This window comes from Erithacus rubecula, assembly GCF_903797595.1.
Source record: "Erithacus rubecula genome assembly, chromosome: 12".
Taxonomy (NCBI): Eukaryota; Metazoa; Chordata; class Aves; order Passeriformes; family Muscicapidae; genus Erithacus; species Erithacus rubecula.
Genome location: NC_136664.1, coordinates 10,958,825 through 10,980,306, shown reverse-complemented (window position 1 = coordinate 10,980,306; position 21,482 = coordinate 10,958,825). Strand labels below are relative to the sequence as shown.

The 21,482-nt window shown below is 42.2% G+C and overlaps 1 protein-coding gene across 4 annotated transcripts in view; it reads right to left on the bottom strand.

The window, feature by feature from the left end:
* Window positions 1-17,694, bottom strand: part of TOX3 (TOX high mobility group box family member 3) — a 74,119-nt gene extending 56,425 nt beyond the window's left edge. For all 4 annotated transcript variants that reach the window (XM_079316523.1, XM_079316521.1, XM_079316524.1 and 1 more), the window contains exon 1: window positions 17,048-17,694. In XM_079316523.1, coding sequence (XP_079172649.1) covers window positions 17,048-17,149 — 102 coding nt within the window. In that variant the 5' untranslated portion in view covers window positions 17,150-17,694. The remainder of the gene's footprint in view (window positions 1-17,047) is intronic.
* Window positions 17,695-21,482: the final 3,788 nt, after the last annotated feature.

Below are 21,482 nucleotides of genomic sequence, written 5' to 3'. Positions count from 1 at the left end.
GTTTATTGTGGAGATATTCTGTTGTATTTCCCTTTTCTCAGTTCATGAAATTTTCAATATAACAAGAAAAAACACAGCTCAAATTCTTATTTTGAAAACCATATTGTCATTTTTATTCAGCCTGTATTTTAATATAGCATCAATATTTAACTACTTCATTAAATGAAGTGTGACTTTTATAGTGAAAATGTCAGTCTTTGCAGTTCATTAAATTCATTTAAAGTATAGCTGCTTGATTTTTTTTCCTGAAGGAATAAAGGACTATTAACTGAAGGCATAAACTTAGCATTAGCATGTACTTTTTTCTTCAAATTAACATTCAAGATTTGCAGCAGTCTTTACAAATTTAAGAGATTGTTTGTATCCTTTTGCATTATCCTTATTTTTATAATAGATGTCACTTTTATAGCACATACAACTGTTTATCACAGTTGGATATGACCAGTAGGATGTCGCAGAGGATATTAACATGTCACGTGCTATTATGAATCTGTGGAATCCTTCAAGTAATATTAAAAATACATTATTTTAAATGTGGCATCTGGAAAAATAAATTGTATATGATGTAAAATGTAATAACTCTTGGAATCCAACAGGGTTTATGAGTTCTCTTTTTCTGTTTCATAAAACATTCTTTGATGAGTATTTTTTTCCTTTCAAGGAGGGTTTCTATTAACTAATACAAAAGAACACAGGGAAAGCACCATTTCCACAAAGGCGGCCCCATGTTTTTGCCATATGTAAGAAATTCTGGTCCAGTATTATCTAGGATATTTGATTTCTGTGACTAATGTCTCTAAAACTAGAAAATATAATTATTTCTGATGTAATTATAAAATATTTCATAAGAATAAACAAGTTTCTTTGCAATGTGAAGGTGGTGAAAATTTCTTTTCAATCTACTACTCCTTTCAGTGTTTGGAGCTGGGGTTAATGACAGTGAAATCTTGGGTTTTGGAAGACAATCACAAGTTATTTTCCATTTCAGTGTTTAGGTCCTGGTCTTTCCTGCCCAACAAAGCAATTTGAAAGGCCACTCCCTTGTAGTGATGATCTGAATCACTACCACAGTGATGATTCTCACCCTTCCTATTCTCAGACTGCACTAACCAGTCAAGGTTAATTTATTTTAACACAGGTGGTGACTGGGAGAGGGGTCTGAGCGTGTGACATTTTAAAGGCTTCATTGCCATGACTGTGACATCCATCCTCTGAAAATCAGATCCTTTTCTAGTCTCTTATATGCAGAATCCAAAACATCCTACAATTAGTATTTTGGATACCCTTACATACCACAAAGATTTAGGTTGGAACCAGGACTTTGAAAAGTATCAAATTATCCAATATATGATTTTAAAGTTCACCAGATTCCCTATTTTCCTCTCACACATGGGCACTTTTGTCAGTTCATGCAACCAGCAACTGGCACCAACTACTGAGGAAGAAGTAATGTAGAAAGCAGTAATTAACATCTACTAAAGTTAAAAGCTTCCTTCAAAAACCTTCTTCCAAGAATGCTTTGTACAATAAAGTTTTATTTTCTAAGAAAACTACTTTACATCTCCAAATTTGTGCTGCTAATGTGATTTGTTTTTTCTGTGTATCAAAAGCAACAGGGTTTCTAGGAAATTCTGATGTTTCAACTACCTTCCTTTGGATCAATTTCTCTAAAGTGTACTATAGAGAATAAAAACTGAATTATCATGTGGATGGAGTTCTGAGGAAGGAGAGAAGAAACTCTAAAACTTAATTATAGAAGCAACAGCCAAGTCACATATATGAAAAGCTAACGGGTACCAGTGACACCTATTCCAGATTGCAGTTTCAAATAAAATCTTTACACACTTTTTTTCTACACTGTAACAACTGCCAAACCAAACTGAGGTGCTCCATTTTAGAAATCCCTTACAGCAAGGTTACATGGAGCTAAACAAAAATCGTTTGTTTCAGGATGTCCTGAGTTCATACCCACCTACAAAGGGAGCTGAATTCAATCTCCACGGTCTGACAGGTGACAGTGACCAGCTCACTCCCACTTGGGAGCAAACTCCTTCCCAGCAGAGCAGAGATGGTTATCCTGGACCTGAGACAAGGGCTCCATTCTCCCACTGCTGGACCTGCCAGGCAAAGGCTGAGCCATGCCACCCCTCCAGAACTGCTTCTCTAGCAGTGCAAGGAGGATCAAAGGGATCTCTGCTCACCTTGTGCTGCCCTAGGAAGGAACATCAGGAGATCTCTGACTGACCTCTGCTCAAAGTACCACACCAAACTGAGAAACTTCTTGCTTGGGGCTTTTCTTTAGTTAGGTCATCAAGGATTCTGGGCAACCTCTTCCAATACTCTGTTATCCTCAAAGTGACTTTTTTCTCTTTACATCCAGTCTGAAACTCCCATTTCAGCTTCTCCCTGTTACCACTCGACTTCCAACCATGAACCCTTGTGCAGAGCCTGTCTCATCTCCCCACCGCTACAGGGGATGCTGTCCAGTCCCCTGAAGTCTTTCCTTCTCCAGGCTGGTCAAGCTCTGCTCCTGAGGCCACACTCAGGGCAAGTGTGCCAGGTACTGACCATTGTGCAGGCTCTCACTCCAGGATTTTATGTTTCAGTCCACCAGGACCCGCTGGTCTTTGCCAAAAGATGTGCTTCCCTGAGAGTCAGAGCCCAGCCTGTATCTCTCAAACCACTGCACCCAAATCAGTGTTTGACACATTAGGCCAAGGATAAATTTGTTGTCATTGAGGGTCTACAAAAGCCCCATGTATTCTCTTTGCTAAAGTCCACTTACCAATAATCTATAAAATACTTCATTACCCATTCTGATGGGCATAAACAAAGCATAAACAAATAAAATCCCACTGTTAGTACTTAGCAGCCAAAATAGGAAGAATAATTACTTTGGACAATTGAAGTTTTGAAGAAACCTTTTACATCAGCTACAGTCACCTACTTTAAAGTTTAACTTTCAACTATTTCAACCTACTTTCAAAAAAAGACAAAGCTAGAATCCTCTTGAAAAAAATCTATACTGGTTTTTAATCACACTTTAATAGCACAAATTTAATATACTTGTATTGGGACATATTAAGAAATACCAACAATGAAATTTGAAAATAAGATTTTTGCAATTAAACTGCCTTATAACCAAGCAGCACATCTTTACAGTATATTTCAGAGCTCAGTAATTACAAAATCATGCTGCAAATGCAAATAATCTGCTACCTAAACATGAGGCTACCAGTGTTCAGAAGGAGCCATCTAATTCTTAAAACCTCAGAACTAGCAGATAGTTACTATTGTTAATTTTTTTCTGAACCTCTGAGGTTAATCTACAGATTTTTTGAGTCTGAAGCTCAAAATCAGTTCAGCTAAAATCACTTCCAAAATTATCAGTGTCACATCAGGCCCTCTCTGTTGGAAACTAAACTAAACTGATTCCAATCCAGTTGAAGAATTCCCAAGATACAGTTTGTTGACATACAACTTCTGCAGCTTTACCCTTATTTCATTGATTTTTCAAAGAAAATTACTTGGATGAAGTTTCAATTTTATATACTCCAAACAGAGGACCATTTCAAGAAGCCAACAGATTATCTTTGCTTAAAATGAAAAAACACACTACACACATCTTTCTATCATGTAACAAGCCTGGAAAAGGACATACAGGGGGAAAAAATCATTACATCAATTATGAAGATATAATTTAATAATAATGATGGTAATAGAGGACAGTAGAGACTTCCCTAAAAGAGTAGATAAATAAATATGCTGGGGATTTTTTTTCACATTGAACTAAAACTATAATACAGATGAACACCACAGGATCCAGTACAAAGCACATTTCCTGGGAATACTATGTTCTCAAAAACTGAGGCAGCTACCAGTTAGCAGAGCATGGAGGTGGGGAACCTGATGTGCCCTTGAAAAACACCCACATCAAGACAAACTATCTCATGATTTAATACCACACTTCTAGAGACTGTCAAGATTCCAGATGTGGATTGTTCCAGCACCTCAGATGCTTTCCCTCCATCCTCATCACCACCAAGAAAAAGCTCACCACTTCTGAAGGATGAACTGAATAGTCTCTCCACATCGACCCACCATCTATAAATCTCATTTCTGATTTCATTTCTGATTGTCTTCCACTATATTAGGTTAGATTTCAGACATGCATTTTCTTTATTAGGTGTTATGCAATACTCTGAAGTTGTTATTAAGTGTGTAAATAACTAGCACATCTGTGGTTGCCTTGGCCAGAGTCTCACAGACTCACTCTGATTCACAGAGTGCATAAAACAAATTCAATATCACATATTTAGGAATGTAAAGATGAAACCTAAAAGAACAACATTAAAAAAGATTAAAAGTGCAGCCAAACCTAAGGCCTGTGTTTCACCCAACCAGATGACATTTAGCATCAACCCTGAGCCTTAAAAGTGATTAGAGCTCCTTCCCTATGTGAAGGCAACCTCAGCAGCTCAGCCCTCTGGAGAGAAAGCTTTCCTCTCATTCCCAGTCTAAGCTCATGGCCAGTGTTTACACAGCCATGCCTGGAACAACACTGTTTTCTCTCTCACCCTGCTCTTTCCATTATTACTGTTAGGCCATAGATACTGTCTCTTATGTCTTCTTCTCCTAAAAAAAATTAATTCTCCAGTACTTAAAAAAAAAACTAAACTTTTCTGCCAGACCTGCAATTTTGTGTGTCAGTTCTTCCACGCTTCAGACATGAAGATTATCTACACCTTCTCAGCTGAATGCACAATTTTCCTTCATTTTTGTTTGGTATCTAAGCCAGAGAAAACATAATAATCATTCATTTATTTAGTAAAAGTACAGACAAGGCCAAAGTGTTGCTCCTGGTAGGGATGGGGGGCCAGCAGAAGAGGTGTTTTCCCCCAGCCAGAGTTAACACCTGCACCACAGCCTGTCCTCACTGAGCACAGCAGCAGCACTGATTCCTTTGTCTTGTCAGCAGGTGCAAAGAACTGGCTTTTTCCTTTTAGGAAATTAATGGTTCAGTGCCCAAGAAACTACTTTTTCAAAATACATCTTCTGAGTTGAATTTTTCCCAGCAAGTTTATGAAGCTCAATTCAAAAGCAGATACAACTCTCTTGTTCAAAGAGAGTAATTCCTATGTGCAAGAATAGGATTGTACCCTTTCCTTTTGAATCCTCAGAAGATTTTCTCACAAAGTAAGGATGAGAAGGAAAAGCTGAATATGTTTTAAATCAGTTCTTACATGAAATTCAGTTTGTTTGTCTCACTGATTGATTATTTTTTTAAGATAAACATAAATCAGCTTCACAGGGAAAACTTCAGTAGCTGGGATCAATAAGCAACTGGCCTTACTCTAGCATATATACTGAGATTCATCATCTAAAATCTTCTTATTTCTTATTTCTGCATTCAAAGATCCTTGGATACTTGAGTTTTGGGGAAAAAGGCTGCAGATAGGAGCTCCTTTGCTGGGGTGCCATAAACAAACTGAAAAGAGAAGCAAAGATGAACCTGCTTCTTTGTTTTGGTCAAATGAGAGGTAAAGATCAGTTCTTTAAAATGTAGGGAAAAATTTTAAATGTAAATGTAAAATTTCTAAATGTAACATGTATTTTCACCCCCTTCTCCTGCTTCTCATCAAAAAAAAAAAAAAAAAAAAAAGAGTTTAAGAACTCAGACTGAAAACACTTGATCCTCAAATTGTAAATATTTAGCAGTGTTCCCAAGTCACTACTCCCTCTTTCTCCCCAAGGTGTTTCACATCCCTTTTTCTACCCTTTTAAATCAACAAATGGCCATTTTCTTTACCAACAGAGAATGCAAAGACTGCTTCCTACCACAGAAGTGTGGAAAATGAAGCAAAACTCTAAGAATGAGCAAAATAAGAAGAATTGGGAGGAAAAAAAAATTAAAATAAGATCAGTGATTTCTCACTGTTAAAATTGTTTGTCAGGTTGGTGGTGCAGTGTTTGTACTCACTGTAGCTGCAAAGTATCAATCTGATTTCATGAGTCTGAAGGTCCAGAATAACTTTCCTCCATGGATACTGTTCCTTCTTTTACTTTTGCATTTATTTCAAAAGAAAAAGGGTTACATCTAGGGGAGCAGAAAGCAAAATGTATCCTTGATATCAGGTCTCACCCACACAGAGAATAAATGAAACTCGGAAGATGTAAAAATGCTTTATTTAGTCTAAAAGTATATGGATAGATACTTATAGTATTATGATTTCTAGACTTTATCCTTTCATGTTCATTTAAAATACTCCATTGACGTCATGGTATTTTAATGGAGTCCTTTTTGAGTCACAGAAACACTCAGAATGAGGCATAACAACAGTGCTCACCTGCAGTTAGTCATAATGAATCAAGCTTTTTATCACTGTCTCTCACTTATGCCTCATGATGGAATAACCTTAAAAGCTTCTGTGTAGAAGTAATTCTGCATAAACACACAAATGACACAGAATATGATGCAGAGTGCACTATAATGCAACTCAGTTAGCAATCCAAAACTTACAAGCCATCATCAGGAGCTCCATGATCTCCAAAGAAGAGCTTTGTATCCTAATCTAGATATTCTGTGCAGGAGCAAAGTGCCCCTCCCCACATTTTCCAAGCAGTGGAACTGTGTTAGAACTGGCACAGACCAATACAATTGTCTGAGCTTTAAAAATGTGTGACTCTCCAAGAGTCACGTTTTCAATTTCACATTTATTAGTTACATGTATTACAAGCAATAGCTGCCAATTTTCTTTACAAAACCCAACACAAACCTCAAAAGAAAAAAAATTACAAAAAAAACCACAAGAAAACTAGAAAAAAAAAACAAAAAAAACCAAAAAACTCAAGCCCTTTAATATGTTATCAAGTGAAGAATCAGGATTCTTTCCTGGTATGTAAACTCTCCAGCAGACTATTAACAGAAGGGCAAATTCTGAGACCTCCCTTGAAAAATTGCTATTTACTAGAGACAAGAACACAAGAGAGGAGATAGGCAGCATACTCCCATGATATGTTATCACCAGCAATATATTTGTGCTGATAGAAGTCAAAGCCAATCTTCCCCATCCCTACTCAAACACTTTCTAGCAGAGAAGGCAGAAAAAGGCTGCTATTCTATCACAAGTTGTTTGCCAACTAAATTTAGAAAAAACAGTTTGCTACCTTAAACTGGGCAGGCTATAGCTGAAGATTGAGGCAGAATAAACACAGAAGCTCACACTACCATTGTATAGCTGTTTGTTGTGAAGAATTACAGGTAGAAGAGCAAGATTGATGTCTAAGCACTGGACATTCCACACATCTATGTATGCACAACACTGAAGTGCTGTTTGTTTGCCTTCTTGAGTAGTTATTTAATGAACATATTTTCCTTTCATATGATCTCAGATTTATCACTCTGAGTCATATTTTGCCCTAAATTACACAGCCTGTCTTTCACCTAATTCAGTCTGAGCTGCACATACACTGAGATTCTGTCCCAGCTGTGGGTGGCTCCAACAATGTCAGGTTTTTGGTATGTGGCACCAGCCAGAGCAGGCAGCAGAGCCAGGGTAAGAGGAGAAAGCCACCCAAGGAATGTGCTGAGGCAGAAGCACTCCAAGAGCCCTGTCACAGCAAAGGCACCCACAGAGCTGATTCCAGAAAGGGAAAATCTCAGAAGCAGCCATTGTCTCCATCAGGCAGGACAGGGAGGGCAGGGGGCTCTGAAGCAGAGCACTGCAGCCACCAACACACAGGGACAGCTGAGTGACAGTGCTGGAAACAAACCCAGGTGAGACAAACAAGAGCACTGAGACTGCACACAGAGGGCTTGTCACATCCTTGAAACAACTCCTACTAGAAGCCATACAATACCCAATGCACTGAACAAGCATCATCCAAGACCCCAGCACAGAGCAATTATGTTAAAAGAGGCTTAGATGAAGGTATGAGAATGAAACAAAGGCTCTTGTGCTCTGTCATAAACAGCAGGTAGATCTCTATCATGGAAGCAGTGATGCAAGCCACTGTTTAGGAAGCCTGGCTGCCCCGTGTGACATAACATCTGATTTACCACTCCACATGCTCTCCTTGGGTCTCAGCTGCACCACGGGAGCATAAAGATAGCTCTGAGTAGGTTTTAAAAACGTCAGGAGGACAGGACAGCAGAAGCATCTGTTAAATCCCCTTACTTAACAATATCCTGAAATTGCAAATTATTTGGCAGAACAAAACAAATTGATACAAACTACTTCATCTTATCATTTGCAATACAGCGATTGGACACTCTCATCAAACCACAAACACAAAGTCACATAGGCATAAACATATTATTTACTCTCATGGCTGCTATGTAGTGCAAATCTATGCTAAGCTCTTGTGTTTGCACCTCACAATGTATTTACACGTATGTTTTGTCCACTGTAGTTTTGAGATCAATCCTGTTTTTACTTAAAGTTCTGCTGTGAGAAAGAGCAGAAAATGCATCATAAAATTCTGGGATTTTTACCACATGTATAAAATAGGCTTCTTTAAAATGCAAAGTACACTACATATTTCAAACTGCATCAAGCAAAACAACAGCAGAAAAAAAGAACCATATTGGGTTGTGGTAGGAAACCACAACAACCAAGATTCTTGCTACAACAGATCAACAGCACAATAGCCCCACATTTACACAGCCACCACCTATTATCATCATAATTTCAGCCACATGCTTTTCAGGAACTCACAAAAGTAGCAGCATTAACCTATTAAAGCAAACAAAATTATTGTTTTTCCATTCCTAATAAAATTGGGTTTTTTAGAGAATGTAAATAGAGGACTGTTAATTCCCTATCAGGTAAACAGTTTACTGATAAAAGTACAGTGTAAAAAAAGCATTTTATTAAGAACAAATTTTATTAATAACAAATACTGAAATACAGTATTCCAGACCATTCAAAAATTCAACTATTTGTATAAGCCTTACAGCCATAAAGAGAGTAGCATAAAAAGAACAGCAGATAAATATCATCGGCTCTGAAAATAAGCTACTCCAACATTCAGCAATTGATTTCTGCATGGTTTTAGCACCATTTTCATATCAAAATTAGACAGTTAATCAATACTGAGGTGTTTAAATACGTCCTGAACCTACAAACCTTTATATAATTCAGTGACTTTGAATACAGGCGTTGTCCCATTGGGATAGGAAGGATGATTCATAAAGCTCATGTTGTTTCCTTGCAAAAAAATGCACTAAAACCCCACAACAACAACAAAAACAAACAGGGCCCACCCCAAAACAAGCAAAAAATCCTACTTTATTAACTTGGATGTTTAAAATTATGTAGATTCTAGGTCCCTATCTAATTTCTCTTATATTGACTCTTTTAGAGAATTACAATACTAACTATAACCACTTGGAAAGCCAAATGCAGCAGTTTCTCTTGACAAAGTTTCTTAAGGAAATCAAATGGAGAGATGAAGACACCTCACCTCAAGTGACCTCAACCATCTGCATGTAGTCTTCATTTTCCACAAATACTACCATGCTGGTAATTTTATGTATTCCCAACCTTTTGTTAGGCTGCCCAGTTGATGAGAACTCTTCAGAATATTCAATGAGGAGAAGAAAAATTCAACCTCTCTGAGAAACGTTCTACTTTAACATAATGATTTAACAAATCCATCACTTACATACTTGTAAAGCAGATGAGGAAAGTGAGGAGATCCCTGTGCTGCTGCCTCTGCAGTTCTCACCCCAGCCAGTAGCTGAGACCTCTGATCCCTTCTTTCAGAGGTTACCACTCCAAGTTTTGGCATTTCATCCCAGAACACCCTTTGTTTTTAACCTATGTCACAACCCACTCTTTTCCATGTTAGTCTTGGCTCTCACAGGTCTTTGGCCAGGAATTATATAAATATGTGGCTCTAGTGACCCAGACAGTAAGAAGGGTTATACTTTAGAACAGTGAAAACAAAACATTGAATTGATTAAAATTTCTCCCATGAAATACCAAGGTCAGGCCTTATCTAACGCACATGTAAGTGAGTGAAAGATGCTCACACTGAATGGGTCTTCTAGGATATAAAAACCAGTTTGATAAAGGGATGCCTCCAGCTTACAGTTTTTGAGAATGGATTGCTTTTCTTTACCCTCTTGATATGGAGCTTTTCAACCAAACGTGGCTGCTGGGCAAACTGGTCATGCAAGAATAAACAGCAAACACTGATTCCAAGAGATGGAACATGAACTATACAAATAAACTGAAAACTAGATGAACTGTTTGCTTAACACAGTTTTCATTTTCAATAATAAACTAATATAGTCCAGTTTCACACCTTTTCTAACACAATTCAGTCAGCAGCACTGGTCAATCATACTTCCAGCACTCTGCTCGTAAGACTCAGTTATTTTTAATGCGATGAAAATAATATTTTCAGCTAATCTGTCCATTACCATGAAGTGAATGAAGAAGTTCATGAAAACATATGTTTGGATATTGAAGGTACCCATGGCAGAAGCAGCTGTGTAATGATAGTCTCCCATTTTGAATTTAATATTTCAGCTGCCCTGCATGCCTGTGATTTTCAACACATTGTTTCAGGTATAAACAGAGAGGATACATTCAAAACAAGATTTGGACTGTTTTGACACATGCTAATACGCAGTGGAAAAGATGTGAAATAGAAATATTGTCACAAAAATAAATAATAAATAATGTGGCAGCAAGCAGGATCTCATCTAAGTCTTCATCTGAACAGAGCACAGAGGCAAAGACCAGAAGGCTCTTGTGTGACATTGTTATCTAAAGTCCTGATTAGATTTTCACCTCAGAGTTCTCAATTTTGGTAGCAATCATCACAAAGATACTATGGTGACTGGCACTCTATAAATACATCACACAGACAGGTAACAGTACAGAACACAGCTATCAGATAAGAGTGTGAAGCATTTGAAAATTCAACCCTGCCATTAGGTCTGTATAACAGTACTCAATTTTACAGCAATAGAAATGTGATTACAGATAAAAAGGTAGGATTAGTGCTGTACAAATTCTTCTCCTCTTAAATTTGATCATCATCATCATTCAATAGCATTACTTAGGTTTTTAAGGAGTATCAGAATTCAACAAATACACAGGCATGTATTAACTGTAAATTTAATAAAAGCTGCATCACAAACCACAGGTCACAGTTTGACTGGCCTCGCTTTGTCAGACACTGCACAAAACTGCAACAAATGAATCACACAGCTGAGAGTCTCCTCTCGAGTATCTGCCAAAGAATAGAGGCTGTTATTTCCTGTGCTTCTATTATAGATTTTATTATAAACTTGTGATAATTCATTATAATGTTAGGCTGGACTGGGTACCTGTCTGTGAATGGTGTACTATGGGTGGGACTATGGGAATGAGGTTCCTGTCATCCCAGTGGATTTGGTCAATGTTTCCTCACTCCAGAGCCAGAGGTGTAAAGTGGTCTGCATGTCCATGGTGCACACACCCCAGAGCTGTGATTGCTACAGAATATCACTACTTTAAAAACTCCACCCAATAGTGATTTCCACAGATACCTTAAGTACTCTGAATATCTACTAAGATTAAATTCTAACTCTTCATGTATTACTGTACATTATTGTAAGCATATCATTGATATGGTTGTAACCCACTGTAATGAAAACATCTAAAAAATATTTCTAAAAAGTGACTTCTACAAAGTATATTTTGTATACAATCAACTCTCAACCAACAAATGATACATTCAGTAAATTTCTGAGCAACAGAAAAATTGTACAGTGCACAATCCAATCAGTATCCCTATTACAGGTGTTCATTCTGAGCACCACAGGCTCTTGCACAGTTGTGGCATACAGGGGTTTCCTGTTCCACAACCAGCTCTTCAGCTATGTCAGAAAACCTCAGGGGTGACTGTGCCTGCACAACAGCATAATGCAAGGTGAGGTGATGATACAAATTATAATTATCATTCTGGTGGACGTACTCATATGACCATTTCACTTCCTGGGACTAGGAATTATATATCCAACAATTATAGTGCTGGACTGGACAGACAAATATTTTGGCAACTGTGTTCCTCCCTAGCAGTAGTTGCCTACATAGTCCTGAGGTTTTGAGATATCCAAGGCAAAGGGTGGCTGTTCTGGGAAAGAAGCAGTTCAGCACACTTGCCACATGTGCCAGATCAGTGGAAAACACTGGTGATAAAATGTAATTTACTGAGTTGATACTGCAACAGAAAGTTTCCAATCCCCTGCCTAAATTGTCTCCAACAAGACATATTTGTGTTTCTGCTACACATTTCTATGTTTCAGGAGCTCCCTGGTGCTTTGTGGCCCTCTCCCCCCCATGAGCTGGGCCACCTCTGCCATGGTGAGCTGGGGATGCACACAGGAGCACAGCACAGAGCAGCTGAGGCTGCCCCGTCTGCACAGCCCAGATGTAAACGAGCATATTTGCAGGGCAGCTGATGAGTGAGCATGGAGCTTTCTATCTTAGCAACATACATGCACCCATTGTCTCTCACCATCTGCTGCAGGAGGGGAAAACCTATGCATATAGAGCCACACTAAATTTGCAAGAAGAGTAGTTTTAAATTATTTGCATAACTGTAATCCACTTCTTCCTAACAAAACACACACTAATAGGAATGACTTGGAACCCCAGTTTAGCTGCTACTAAACTACTGCTGTCTCTGCTTTACCTCTGGAAGAACAAGATAAACTTCCTGAGTTTCCTCTGTAAAGCAAAAAGTATTTCAGCCAAAAACATCAAGCTCTGACAATCTCACATGTATGGTAGTGCCTAAATTAAGGTATGTATGTTTGAAATTTGTATCCTTCAAGGACAATCTGTGTAGTAGAGATAAACATTATAAAATGCAGGCAGCTAAATAATGAAGTAAGGATTCTGGAATTTAATATGATTACTCAAGCACTGAGCTGTATGTATTTAGGTTTTGAAGTTTTCACTTTTTCCAAATGGCATTATAAGAATTACAGTTCCTTCAACAAAAAAAAAAAAATAAAAAATAAAGAAAAAAAGATATGCCAGGATGAATACTAGTTCCCTAAATATTTTTAGTACAAGACATATAATTTACTCAATAAGTGAAAAAGTTTGTTTAGAAAAAGCTACTCAACTGTACTGAATGTCCAAAATCATTCTCCATCTGCAGAACCATAAAAGGGCTCAAAACAGAAGCAGAATGTTTTACAACAGCTGGTCTCTTTCAACTTTCTGTAATTTTTATAGCTCCTTTTTTGTGATTTTTTTTTTTAGTATACTGCAGCAGGATTCTTCTAGAAGCAGGCAAACCATGATTTCACTTGTGCAATTCCATGAAGAAGAAGTGGAACACTGTTATCCTGAACCTCCACCAGCCAGACACACATGCAGGGTCAAGTTATGCACTCTCACATCAGGACTGAAAACTTATCAAATATGGCCCTGATCCAGCAAAGCACTTAAGCACATGCTTTACTTTAAACATGTAAGTAATCCTATTAGAGTAAATGAGATTCAGCATAAACCACTGGACTGAATCTCAGAATACCTTGGTTGTGGCCCTGATTCTGTCAGTGACCGACAGGGTAACCTTGCACAAATCACTGAGCCTCTGCCCCTGCCCTCCTGCCCTCGACATGGGCATGCCATGCTCCACCACCTCTCCAAAAGCTGCCCCAGTGAACCTTCCAGAAACTGCTCTACTAACAGTGATGGCAGGGATGCACAGCAGTCAGTTTTCAAACACCTGCCATGTACTCAGCTAACTATCCTCCAAAACACCCAACATGACATCCCTTACTCTTAGGTCTTCTTACCCCGTACTGAGCACCAATTCCAAAAGCACAACATTGCTCTTAGAAAGCAGTTGGGATGGAATCCAGCCAGTGGCTACCTGCAGGTCAGGGCCAGGGCCAGGGCAGCTCCTTAGCATGCCTGCTTCCAACCCCAGCACTCAGGGCACCCCGAGATCCCAAGTCCTGCCTGGGGGTTTATGGGTCAGTCTGCCACATTCCTGCCTGTGTTGTACCCACGAAGGAAAAAAACCCTACAGTCCTGGGAAATTCTGTTTAAGACACGCAGGTGGAAGGCAGCATTGTCTCACTGGGTGCAATGTATTTGCACTAAAAGGCTTTATATTTTATATTTTTAGACACTATGATGCAAGATACAATTTTCCACAGGCGGGCCATATGCCATCAACTCTATGTCTTAATGATCTGGAGAATATTTTCACATAAATAATTCTGCTTTTGCACATAGATACAACCAAGCAGTCTGTTTACTCTTGCCAGCACGCTGCTTCCCAGCAGTTGTCACAGGCAATGTCACTGTCACAAGGAGAATATGGATTCAGCTCCTAACAATGAAGCAGGCATGGATGAGTGGGCAAGATACTCAAATGAGTTTCAGAAAGACTTGAGGTGAAATACCGTCCTTAGTGAAATCAATAACAGTTCTCCCATTTACTTCAGCAGAGTAAATATTTCAGCCCTTTTTTTGGTTGCCTTCCGGTCATCTCAGTACCTAACAGAACAATCATTTATTTTCCTTAGAAACACAGGGAAAAGGATACAAGACAAGGAAAGCAAGGCAGGGAGGGAAGATACCAAAACAGATGTACTCTTTATCAGAATAATTTTTTTAAACCTAATTTTACAATGACTCCTATAACCACAGATTATAAACAATGCAGAAAAGGAGATTACATTAACACGGTTAGGACCATCCTTTCTAGGAACTCATTCACAAATTCTTCTTCTGTCCTTGAAACACCTGTACACCATGTTGCTGTTTTCCCAGCTCAGCCAATGAAGAGCTCACAGCAACAGCAACACAATTCTGCGTGTGTCAGCCTGCTCCAGATCAGGCCTCCTGCATACAAAGATATCTATTATAAAACACAAGCATCATGAGCTGTACTCTGTTAATTAAAATATTTTCTGCTACAGACTGGAAGCCTGGCCTACGAGGTACTTGCCAAAATTATGTTCAGGAGTACAGCAAATGAAATCTGTTTCTGAATAGGCCAAAAGTTAGTTACTTTTGACTTCTGAATGCACACTCTGTTCTCATTGTGCAACTATGGGAAATACAGTTAAAAGGTTATATGTAACTGTGCAGTAGCAGCAAGTTTATGGACACAAGAAACTACCAGTATTCAGAAGATATTAAAAATCTGGACGTAAAAAAAAAATTTAGAAAGAGCCTATAGAGTAATCTGAGCTTGAGTTAAATGCACGCCACGCACAACACAGGAAAGTCACAGAACAAGTGAAATTTACAGTAAACATGCTGGCTGCCAGTAAGCACTGCAAGTTTCCAAAATTAGCCGGCTTATCAGCAGACATTTACCGCGCGTTTTAGAGCTCCCGGGGTCCTTAGCAGCACCCAAAGCAGGGGCTGACATTCCATCCCCAATTCCCATCCCCAATTCCCATCCGCAATTCCCATCCCTGCGCGCTCCTCCGCCGCGCGAACAAAGCCGCGCGCCCCGCGCGGGCGCATGCGCGGGCCGGCCACTGCGCGGACACGGACACACGGACACACGGACACGGAGACACACGGACACACGGACACACGGACACGGAGACACACGGACACGGAGACACAGAGGGACACAGACAGGTATACGGACACAGAGACACACGGACACGGAGACACACGGACACGGGGTGGCCACCGGACACAGGGTGACCAGTGGACACGGGGTGACCAGTGGACACGGGGTGACCAGTGGACACGGGGCGGCCACTGACACGGGGAGGCCACCGCGGCCAACTGGATGCGGGGCAGTCAGCGCACCCCGCCTGCCAAACTTCAGCAGCAGCGGCTCCGATGGACACCAGCCCGCGAGCGACACGGGAGTCCACCCACGACATCTAGCCAGACTCGATTTCTCTAGGAAAAAGTTTTCTCCAGCTGCTGAATCTGTTTGAATCCACGTTACTTTTCTCTCTGGAAGTGAGTTTTGCATTTTAGCAAAGTTTATATCTTTATTTGGAAAGGATTTTTGAAAAAAACAGGATTTAAAGTAAGTTCAGGCTTCATGCAGCACCCTTCTTTTCCCCAGCATATCATACAGTGCCTCACAAAAGGCCCCAGAGGTTGGACAAACATAGCACCAGGAAAAACACAGTGTGAAAGGGATCTTTATGTGCATGTGTGAGGGCCCAGTGCTAATAGCTCAATGTGCTATTGACACATCACAGCGCAAACAGCTAAGTCTTTTTCAAAATAGCGTGAGTCAGAGTGTCATTCTCAACTTAGCCTTTCCCAGATTTAGGTAATTTGTGAAACAAATCATCCCCGTATTATTAAAACATATTTCTGTAAATGAAGGTAAAATAGAGGGAAATGACTATTGCTTCTGACTAAGGTTTACTCCAAAGACTGCACATGCTGCAGAGGTGTGAACAGACAGAAGTGGTACTGCAACTTCTCTGACAGCCCTCGCCAAAGCGGAGCGTTAGTTACCCTCCTGTACCAGCAGCTGATGCACTTTTAGATAATCCTCCCGTTTGGATAATCCTCTAGTTAGGAACCGGCCATAACAGAGCCGGACTGAGCCAAGAGAACAGATTAACGGGAGGCTCCGTCCTCTCCTCGCAGGGCCCTCCGAGCCCGCCGGGCTGGCTCCGTCCGCCGCGGCTCCCGCCCCGGGAAAGTTCGGCGAGTCCCGAGCCCACCGCGAACGCTGCGCGCTGCTCGGGACGCGCCTTTGTTCGCCGGCCGCGGGGAGCAGGATCTCCTCCCGAGCTCCTCCCGGCTGTCTGCTGCTCGCATCCCTGTGAACCGCCCGGACACCGGCCCGAGGGCAGGATCCCCGGGGCGAGCCCCGCGGCCGCGGCAGGAGGAGCAGCCCGGCCCCGCCGACCGCAACTTTCCGGGGCCGAGCATCCCCCGGGCCCGCGGAGAGCGGCGGGCGCACCCGCCCCGGCTCCGCGCATCCCCCAGCCCCGAGCCTCCCGCCCCGACGGAGCCCCAGCTCCAGTCCGCGGGCAACTGGCCCGGCAGCGGCACGAGGAATTAACACTCGCGGGAATAATCACCTTGTTGTAGTTGTAGTAACCCAAACACTGGGCAAAGTCCAGGTTGGAGGGGTCTCCGGGGAGCGCGCTGCCCGCCGCAGCCGGGTAAAATCTTACATCCATGCTGGAGATTTGGTCCACTTGGAGAGGCCGCCGGGAGGTTTAATAGATCCACCTTCAAGTGCCTTCCCCGGGGTAGGGCCACGGGCAAAGCGCCGAGGGAGCGGAGCTGCGGGGCGCCGAGCCTGCCCGAGAGCGGGGACGAGCGAGAGCCGGGGGGCGGAGGGGACAGCGGGGGAAGAGGCGGCGGAAAAGTGCAGGTAAACAAGGAGGAGAAGAGAGGAGGATGAGAGGAGAGGTGGGCAGCGGACCCCAGGTGGGTGCCCGTCCACCTCGGCGGGAGGAGGGGAGGGGAGGGAAGGAGGGAGGGCAGGGGAGAGGGAAGGAGAGAGGGAGGGAAGGAGGGAGGGCTGTTGTTTTTTAAAAGCTCAGTGCCAAGCCACAGGCTTTGCCTCCGCATTCAGGAGCAGCTGCTGTACACAAAGGAGCCACGCGCCAGGCGCGGACGGACTGACGGACGGACGGACCGGCCGCCGCCGCTGCCCGCCCGACAAAGGCGGGGGGACCGTCAGGGCGGCGGGGCCGGGGAGCGGGGCACGGCGGGGCCGCGGCCGCGCCGCGCTCCGGGAGGGGCGGCTGGCCGGCTCGGTGCGCAGGGCGCGCTGGCCGGGCGCTGCGGGGCCAAGTGCCGGCAGTGCCGAGCGGCGGCGGCGCTGGCAGCGCTCCCGGCCCGCGCCCCTCCCCGCCCCTCCCGCGCCGCGCCCCCCGCCCGCCCGGCCCGGAGCGGGGCGGCAGCGCCTCTGCCCATGGCTCTCCTTGCACCCGGAAGGTTCCAGGTGAGTAACTCTCACCGCTTCCACCAGTTTTCCGCCCTTTTTTTGGATAATGCACTTTATCGATTCACACCGCTGCCTTGCTGCGTCAGGTCGGTAGCAGAAGAAACGAGATTTTTCCAACGTGCTGTCAAGAGCAAGACTTTAAACCAGAGTAGCCTGCCTCGCTTACAGAAACCTCCTCACACTCTCAAAGTGTCCGGGTGATGAGTCAAAGCAATCCGCTAATAACCCAAATTTGTTTTGTCGGTCGTAAGCACAGCCCAGCCGTATCTGCTCCCTTGCACAGAGCTTTCCTGACCCAAAAATCTGCTCCAGAACTTTTGGAGAAAACGCTAAAGCAGCACAAGGCCATTTAATCTCACGACTTGAGCCTGCAAACAAGGTGCAAGGAAGAAGGATGGAAACACGCCCTGGACTCAAGGCTTCCATGATAGGGAGAGGATTGCCTTTTGGGTCTAGGGCAGATTCCTGGGCAGTTCTAAGGCAGCTGAAAGAATGCCCAGATGGAGTTTACTCAATTCAGCTGCAAAACAGCAATGGTAACATGGGTAACATAAGTATACAAGGCTTAACTGTGCAACAAAAGCAAAGACCTTCCCTGAAGGACAGACATCCTGGGCCCAGGCTCAGTCCCACTTCTGATGCCTGCCTCACAAGCTTAGTGCCCCATACTTCATCTCCAGGCATGATTCTTCACTGTCTGAAAACATCAGGACCCAACTGAAAAAGTCAATAGCTATGTCATGTAGAAAGGAATATCTTCCCAACTCCATTCCTAGAAATCTTATGTTCAATATTTGTAGTGGCACAAGTAGCTCCTGGTTGCATAGGACATGCCAGATCACCCTTATTCAGGATATTGATTCTGAAGTATCACACTTTGAAGCACAGGTCTCTAGCATGGTGTTTTGCACTAAGAGCAGAATTAAACATAGCACAGATAGGTATTTGTATTTCCATAGAGTATTCAGTATTCAACTTTCTAGAAAACTGTGTATGAATGAGTGAATGCCTCTATAGCAAAGATAACAGGCATACACTGTCAAATACCTAATCCAATTTCATATTAATTGTGGCAACCGTTTTAAACCAAAGGGAAAAGACCAAAATGTACTCTGTTGCTAGAAAAGAAATGGTTAAGGCACATACAGCACAGAGTATTCACACAGGCACACCCCATATCTGTGGCAAAAAATTACTTATGCTCCTGAGAGAAACAAATTGTTCAGAAAAAGACAACGAAGCTGTTTCAGAATGCAACATCACATTAGAGCATTTCTCCAACGCAGTGATGGAGAAGTGGTAGTGTACAGGCACAGCAAACCCCTTTCAACTGAGGCTGAAAGTACAAAAATAGAATTTTACCCAAGTGTACATGTTAGATTAAGCAGATTCTCAGGTATAGGAACAGGTTGCTGCCTTCAAGTTCTGGACTGCTCTGCCATATGAACCCAGCTATTTCCCACTGCTTAGCTCTGAGTCTCTACACTTCTAATGAAATCTGAAAACATATTTCCACTGCATTCAGAGGAAGGCTGCCTGAGTGAGGAATGGAGAGCAGATGATTCCAGGCGTGGCTTTGGTCCTGTTGTGACACGGCCAGCAGGCGCTGCAGGGCTGCAGCCCGTGTGATCCATGGGCACTGCATGGCCTGTCTGGGCACAGCTCCTGCCCTGCAGCACAGCCCAGCTCACCTGTGCTGTCCCCCTGCTGCTCTGGGCACAGCTCCTGCCCTGCAGCACAGCTCACCTGTGCTGTCCCCCTGCTGCTCTGGGCACAGCTCCTGCCCTGCAGCACAGCTCACCTGTGCTGTCCCCCTGCTGCTCTGGGCACAGCTCCTGCAGCCCAGCCCAGCTCACCTGTGCTGTCCCTCTGCTGCTCTGGGCACAGCTCCTGCAGCTCAGCCCAGCTCACCTGTGCTGTCCCCCTGCTGCTCTGGGCACAGCTCCTGCCCTGCAGCCCAGCTCACCTGTGCTGTCCCTCTGCTGCTCTGGGCACAGCTCCTGCCCTGCAGCCCAGCCCAGCTCACCTGTGCTGTCCCCCTGCTGTGGCCAGGCACAGAGGCTGCAGGGGGAGGCACAGCAGGAGCTCCAGGGGACCTGCAGCTTCTGCCCCTGGGTTAGGAGACTCAGCATCAGGAGATGGGCTAATAGTGGTGATGTAAATAGGGATGATTTTAAGTATTCTGCTGTTTCCAACAGAGTTCCTTCTCAAGGTAAGAGATCAGGCACAACAGTAATACCACAGAATACTCTGTTTTGACATCACTGCTCAGAAACTTAACATAAAATCAAAACAGACTCAGCATTTAAAAAAAATAAAGTAATTATATTCAAGCTAAGCAAAACACCCCTGAAGTATTATATGGTGAAAATTTTTGAAATACCGTCTGTTTATACTAAACTAAAACAGAACTTCAATATTAAAAAAAAAAAAAAAAAAAAAAAAAAAAAAAATTCCTGGCTATAATCTCCCTTTGTCACCTTTACCTAGGGCCCAAAGTAAGTCTTTTGCAGAACTAGCATGACTGCAGTGAAATGAATAAGTGATCTAAAATGATCTGAAGAAAAACAGAAGAGAAGCTAGGATATATATGCTAATTTACTTTCTTTTTAAATAAAATATTATGGTTTATGTGATACTATACCTGAGAGAATTGTACAAACTAAAGAATTAGGCAAGTGTGTGTTTTTCTTTCTCAACACCTCCTCAATGTAGTTTATTAAATAAGTAAACTTGAGTAATCTCTGCTATACTTTTAATCCATATACATGATGTCATTTTGTGTTTTTCATTACAATGCATTTATCTCAGGAGTACTTTAAAGATGGAAAATGAGCCAAAGTATTTATAACCTCCTGTATATGATGCTTGAAAGGAATCCAACAAATTCTTCTCTCAAACCATTCTCTTAAAGGTCCTTCAGTAAAATATGGCTTTGAAATTCTACTTTTTTTTTTTTTCTTTCAGAGTGGATGGAAGTATGAAGTATTTGCAATTTTGAGTAAGTATTCTTTTTCTCCCTGCTGGTTTAATAAAAGCAAGTATCTATCTACAGTAAGTGGAGTACTCCAGTAATTTCCCTGGTCCTGGGTAGACTCAATTTCAAAGAAACTTTTGAAAAGCCTTTTTTCATAAAGGTTTGAATGTATGCCTACTGATGCCAACAATTATGATTCAGGAAGCAACACACAAATGGTGACTCTGTTCCATCTTCAGCTATACTTTCTTCTGACTCATCATCACAATTCAATTTTAAAAGCCATTAAGAACACTCAAACTGCTTTTCTGATGTAAGAACAGAAATTGTATTGAGTGAATCAGTCATATACAAACTTGAAAGTGTGCCTGCACAAATTATCACTGCTGCCCAGAAACCTTTCAACTTGCACAGGTAAATATGAATGTTCCAAGCCTGGCTGATTCCCACATGAGCCTAGAAATTTTTTTTATTTTTTTTCCCTGTGCCAAACTTTGTATCCTTACAGCCTTTGCAAACCCTGTGTCACTTCAGTAACATGGAAATAGTATCTGAGGCTCAGTAACAAAGACTCTGGAAT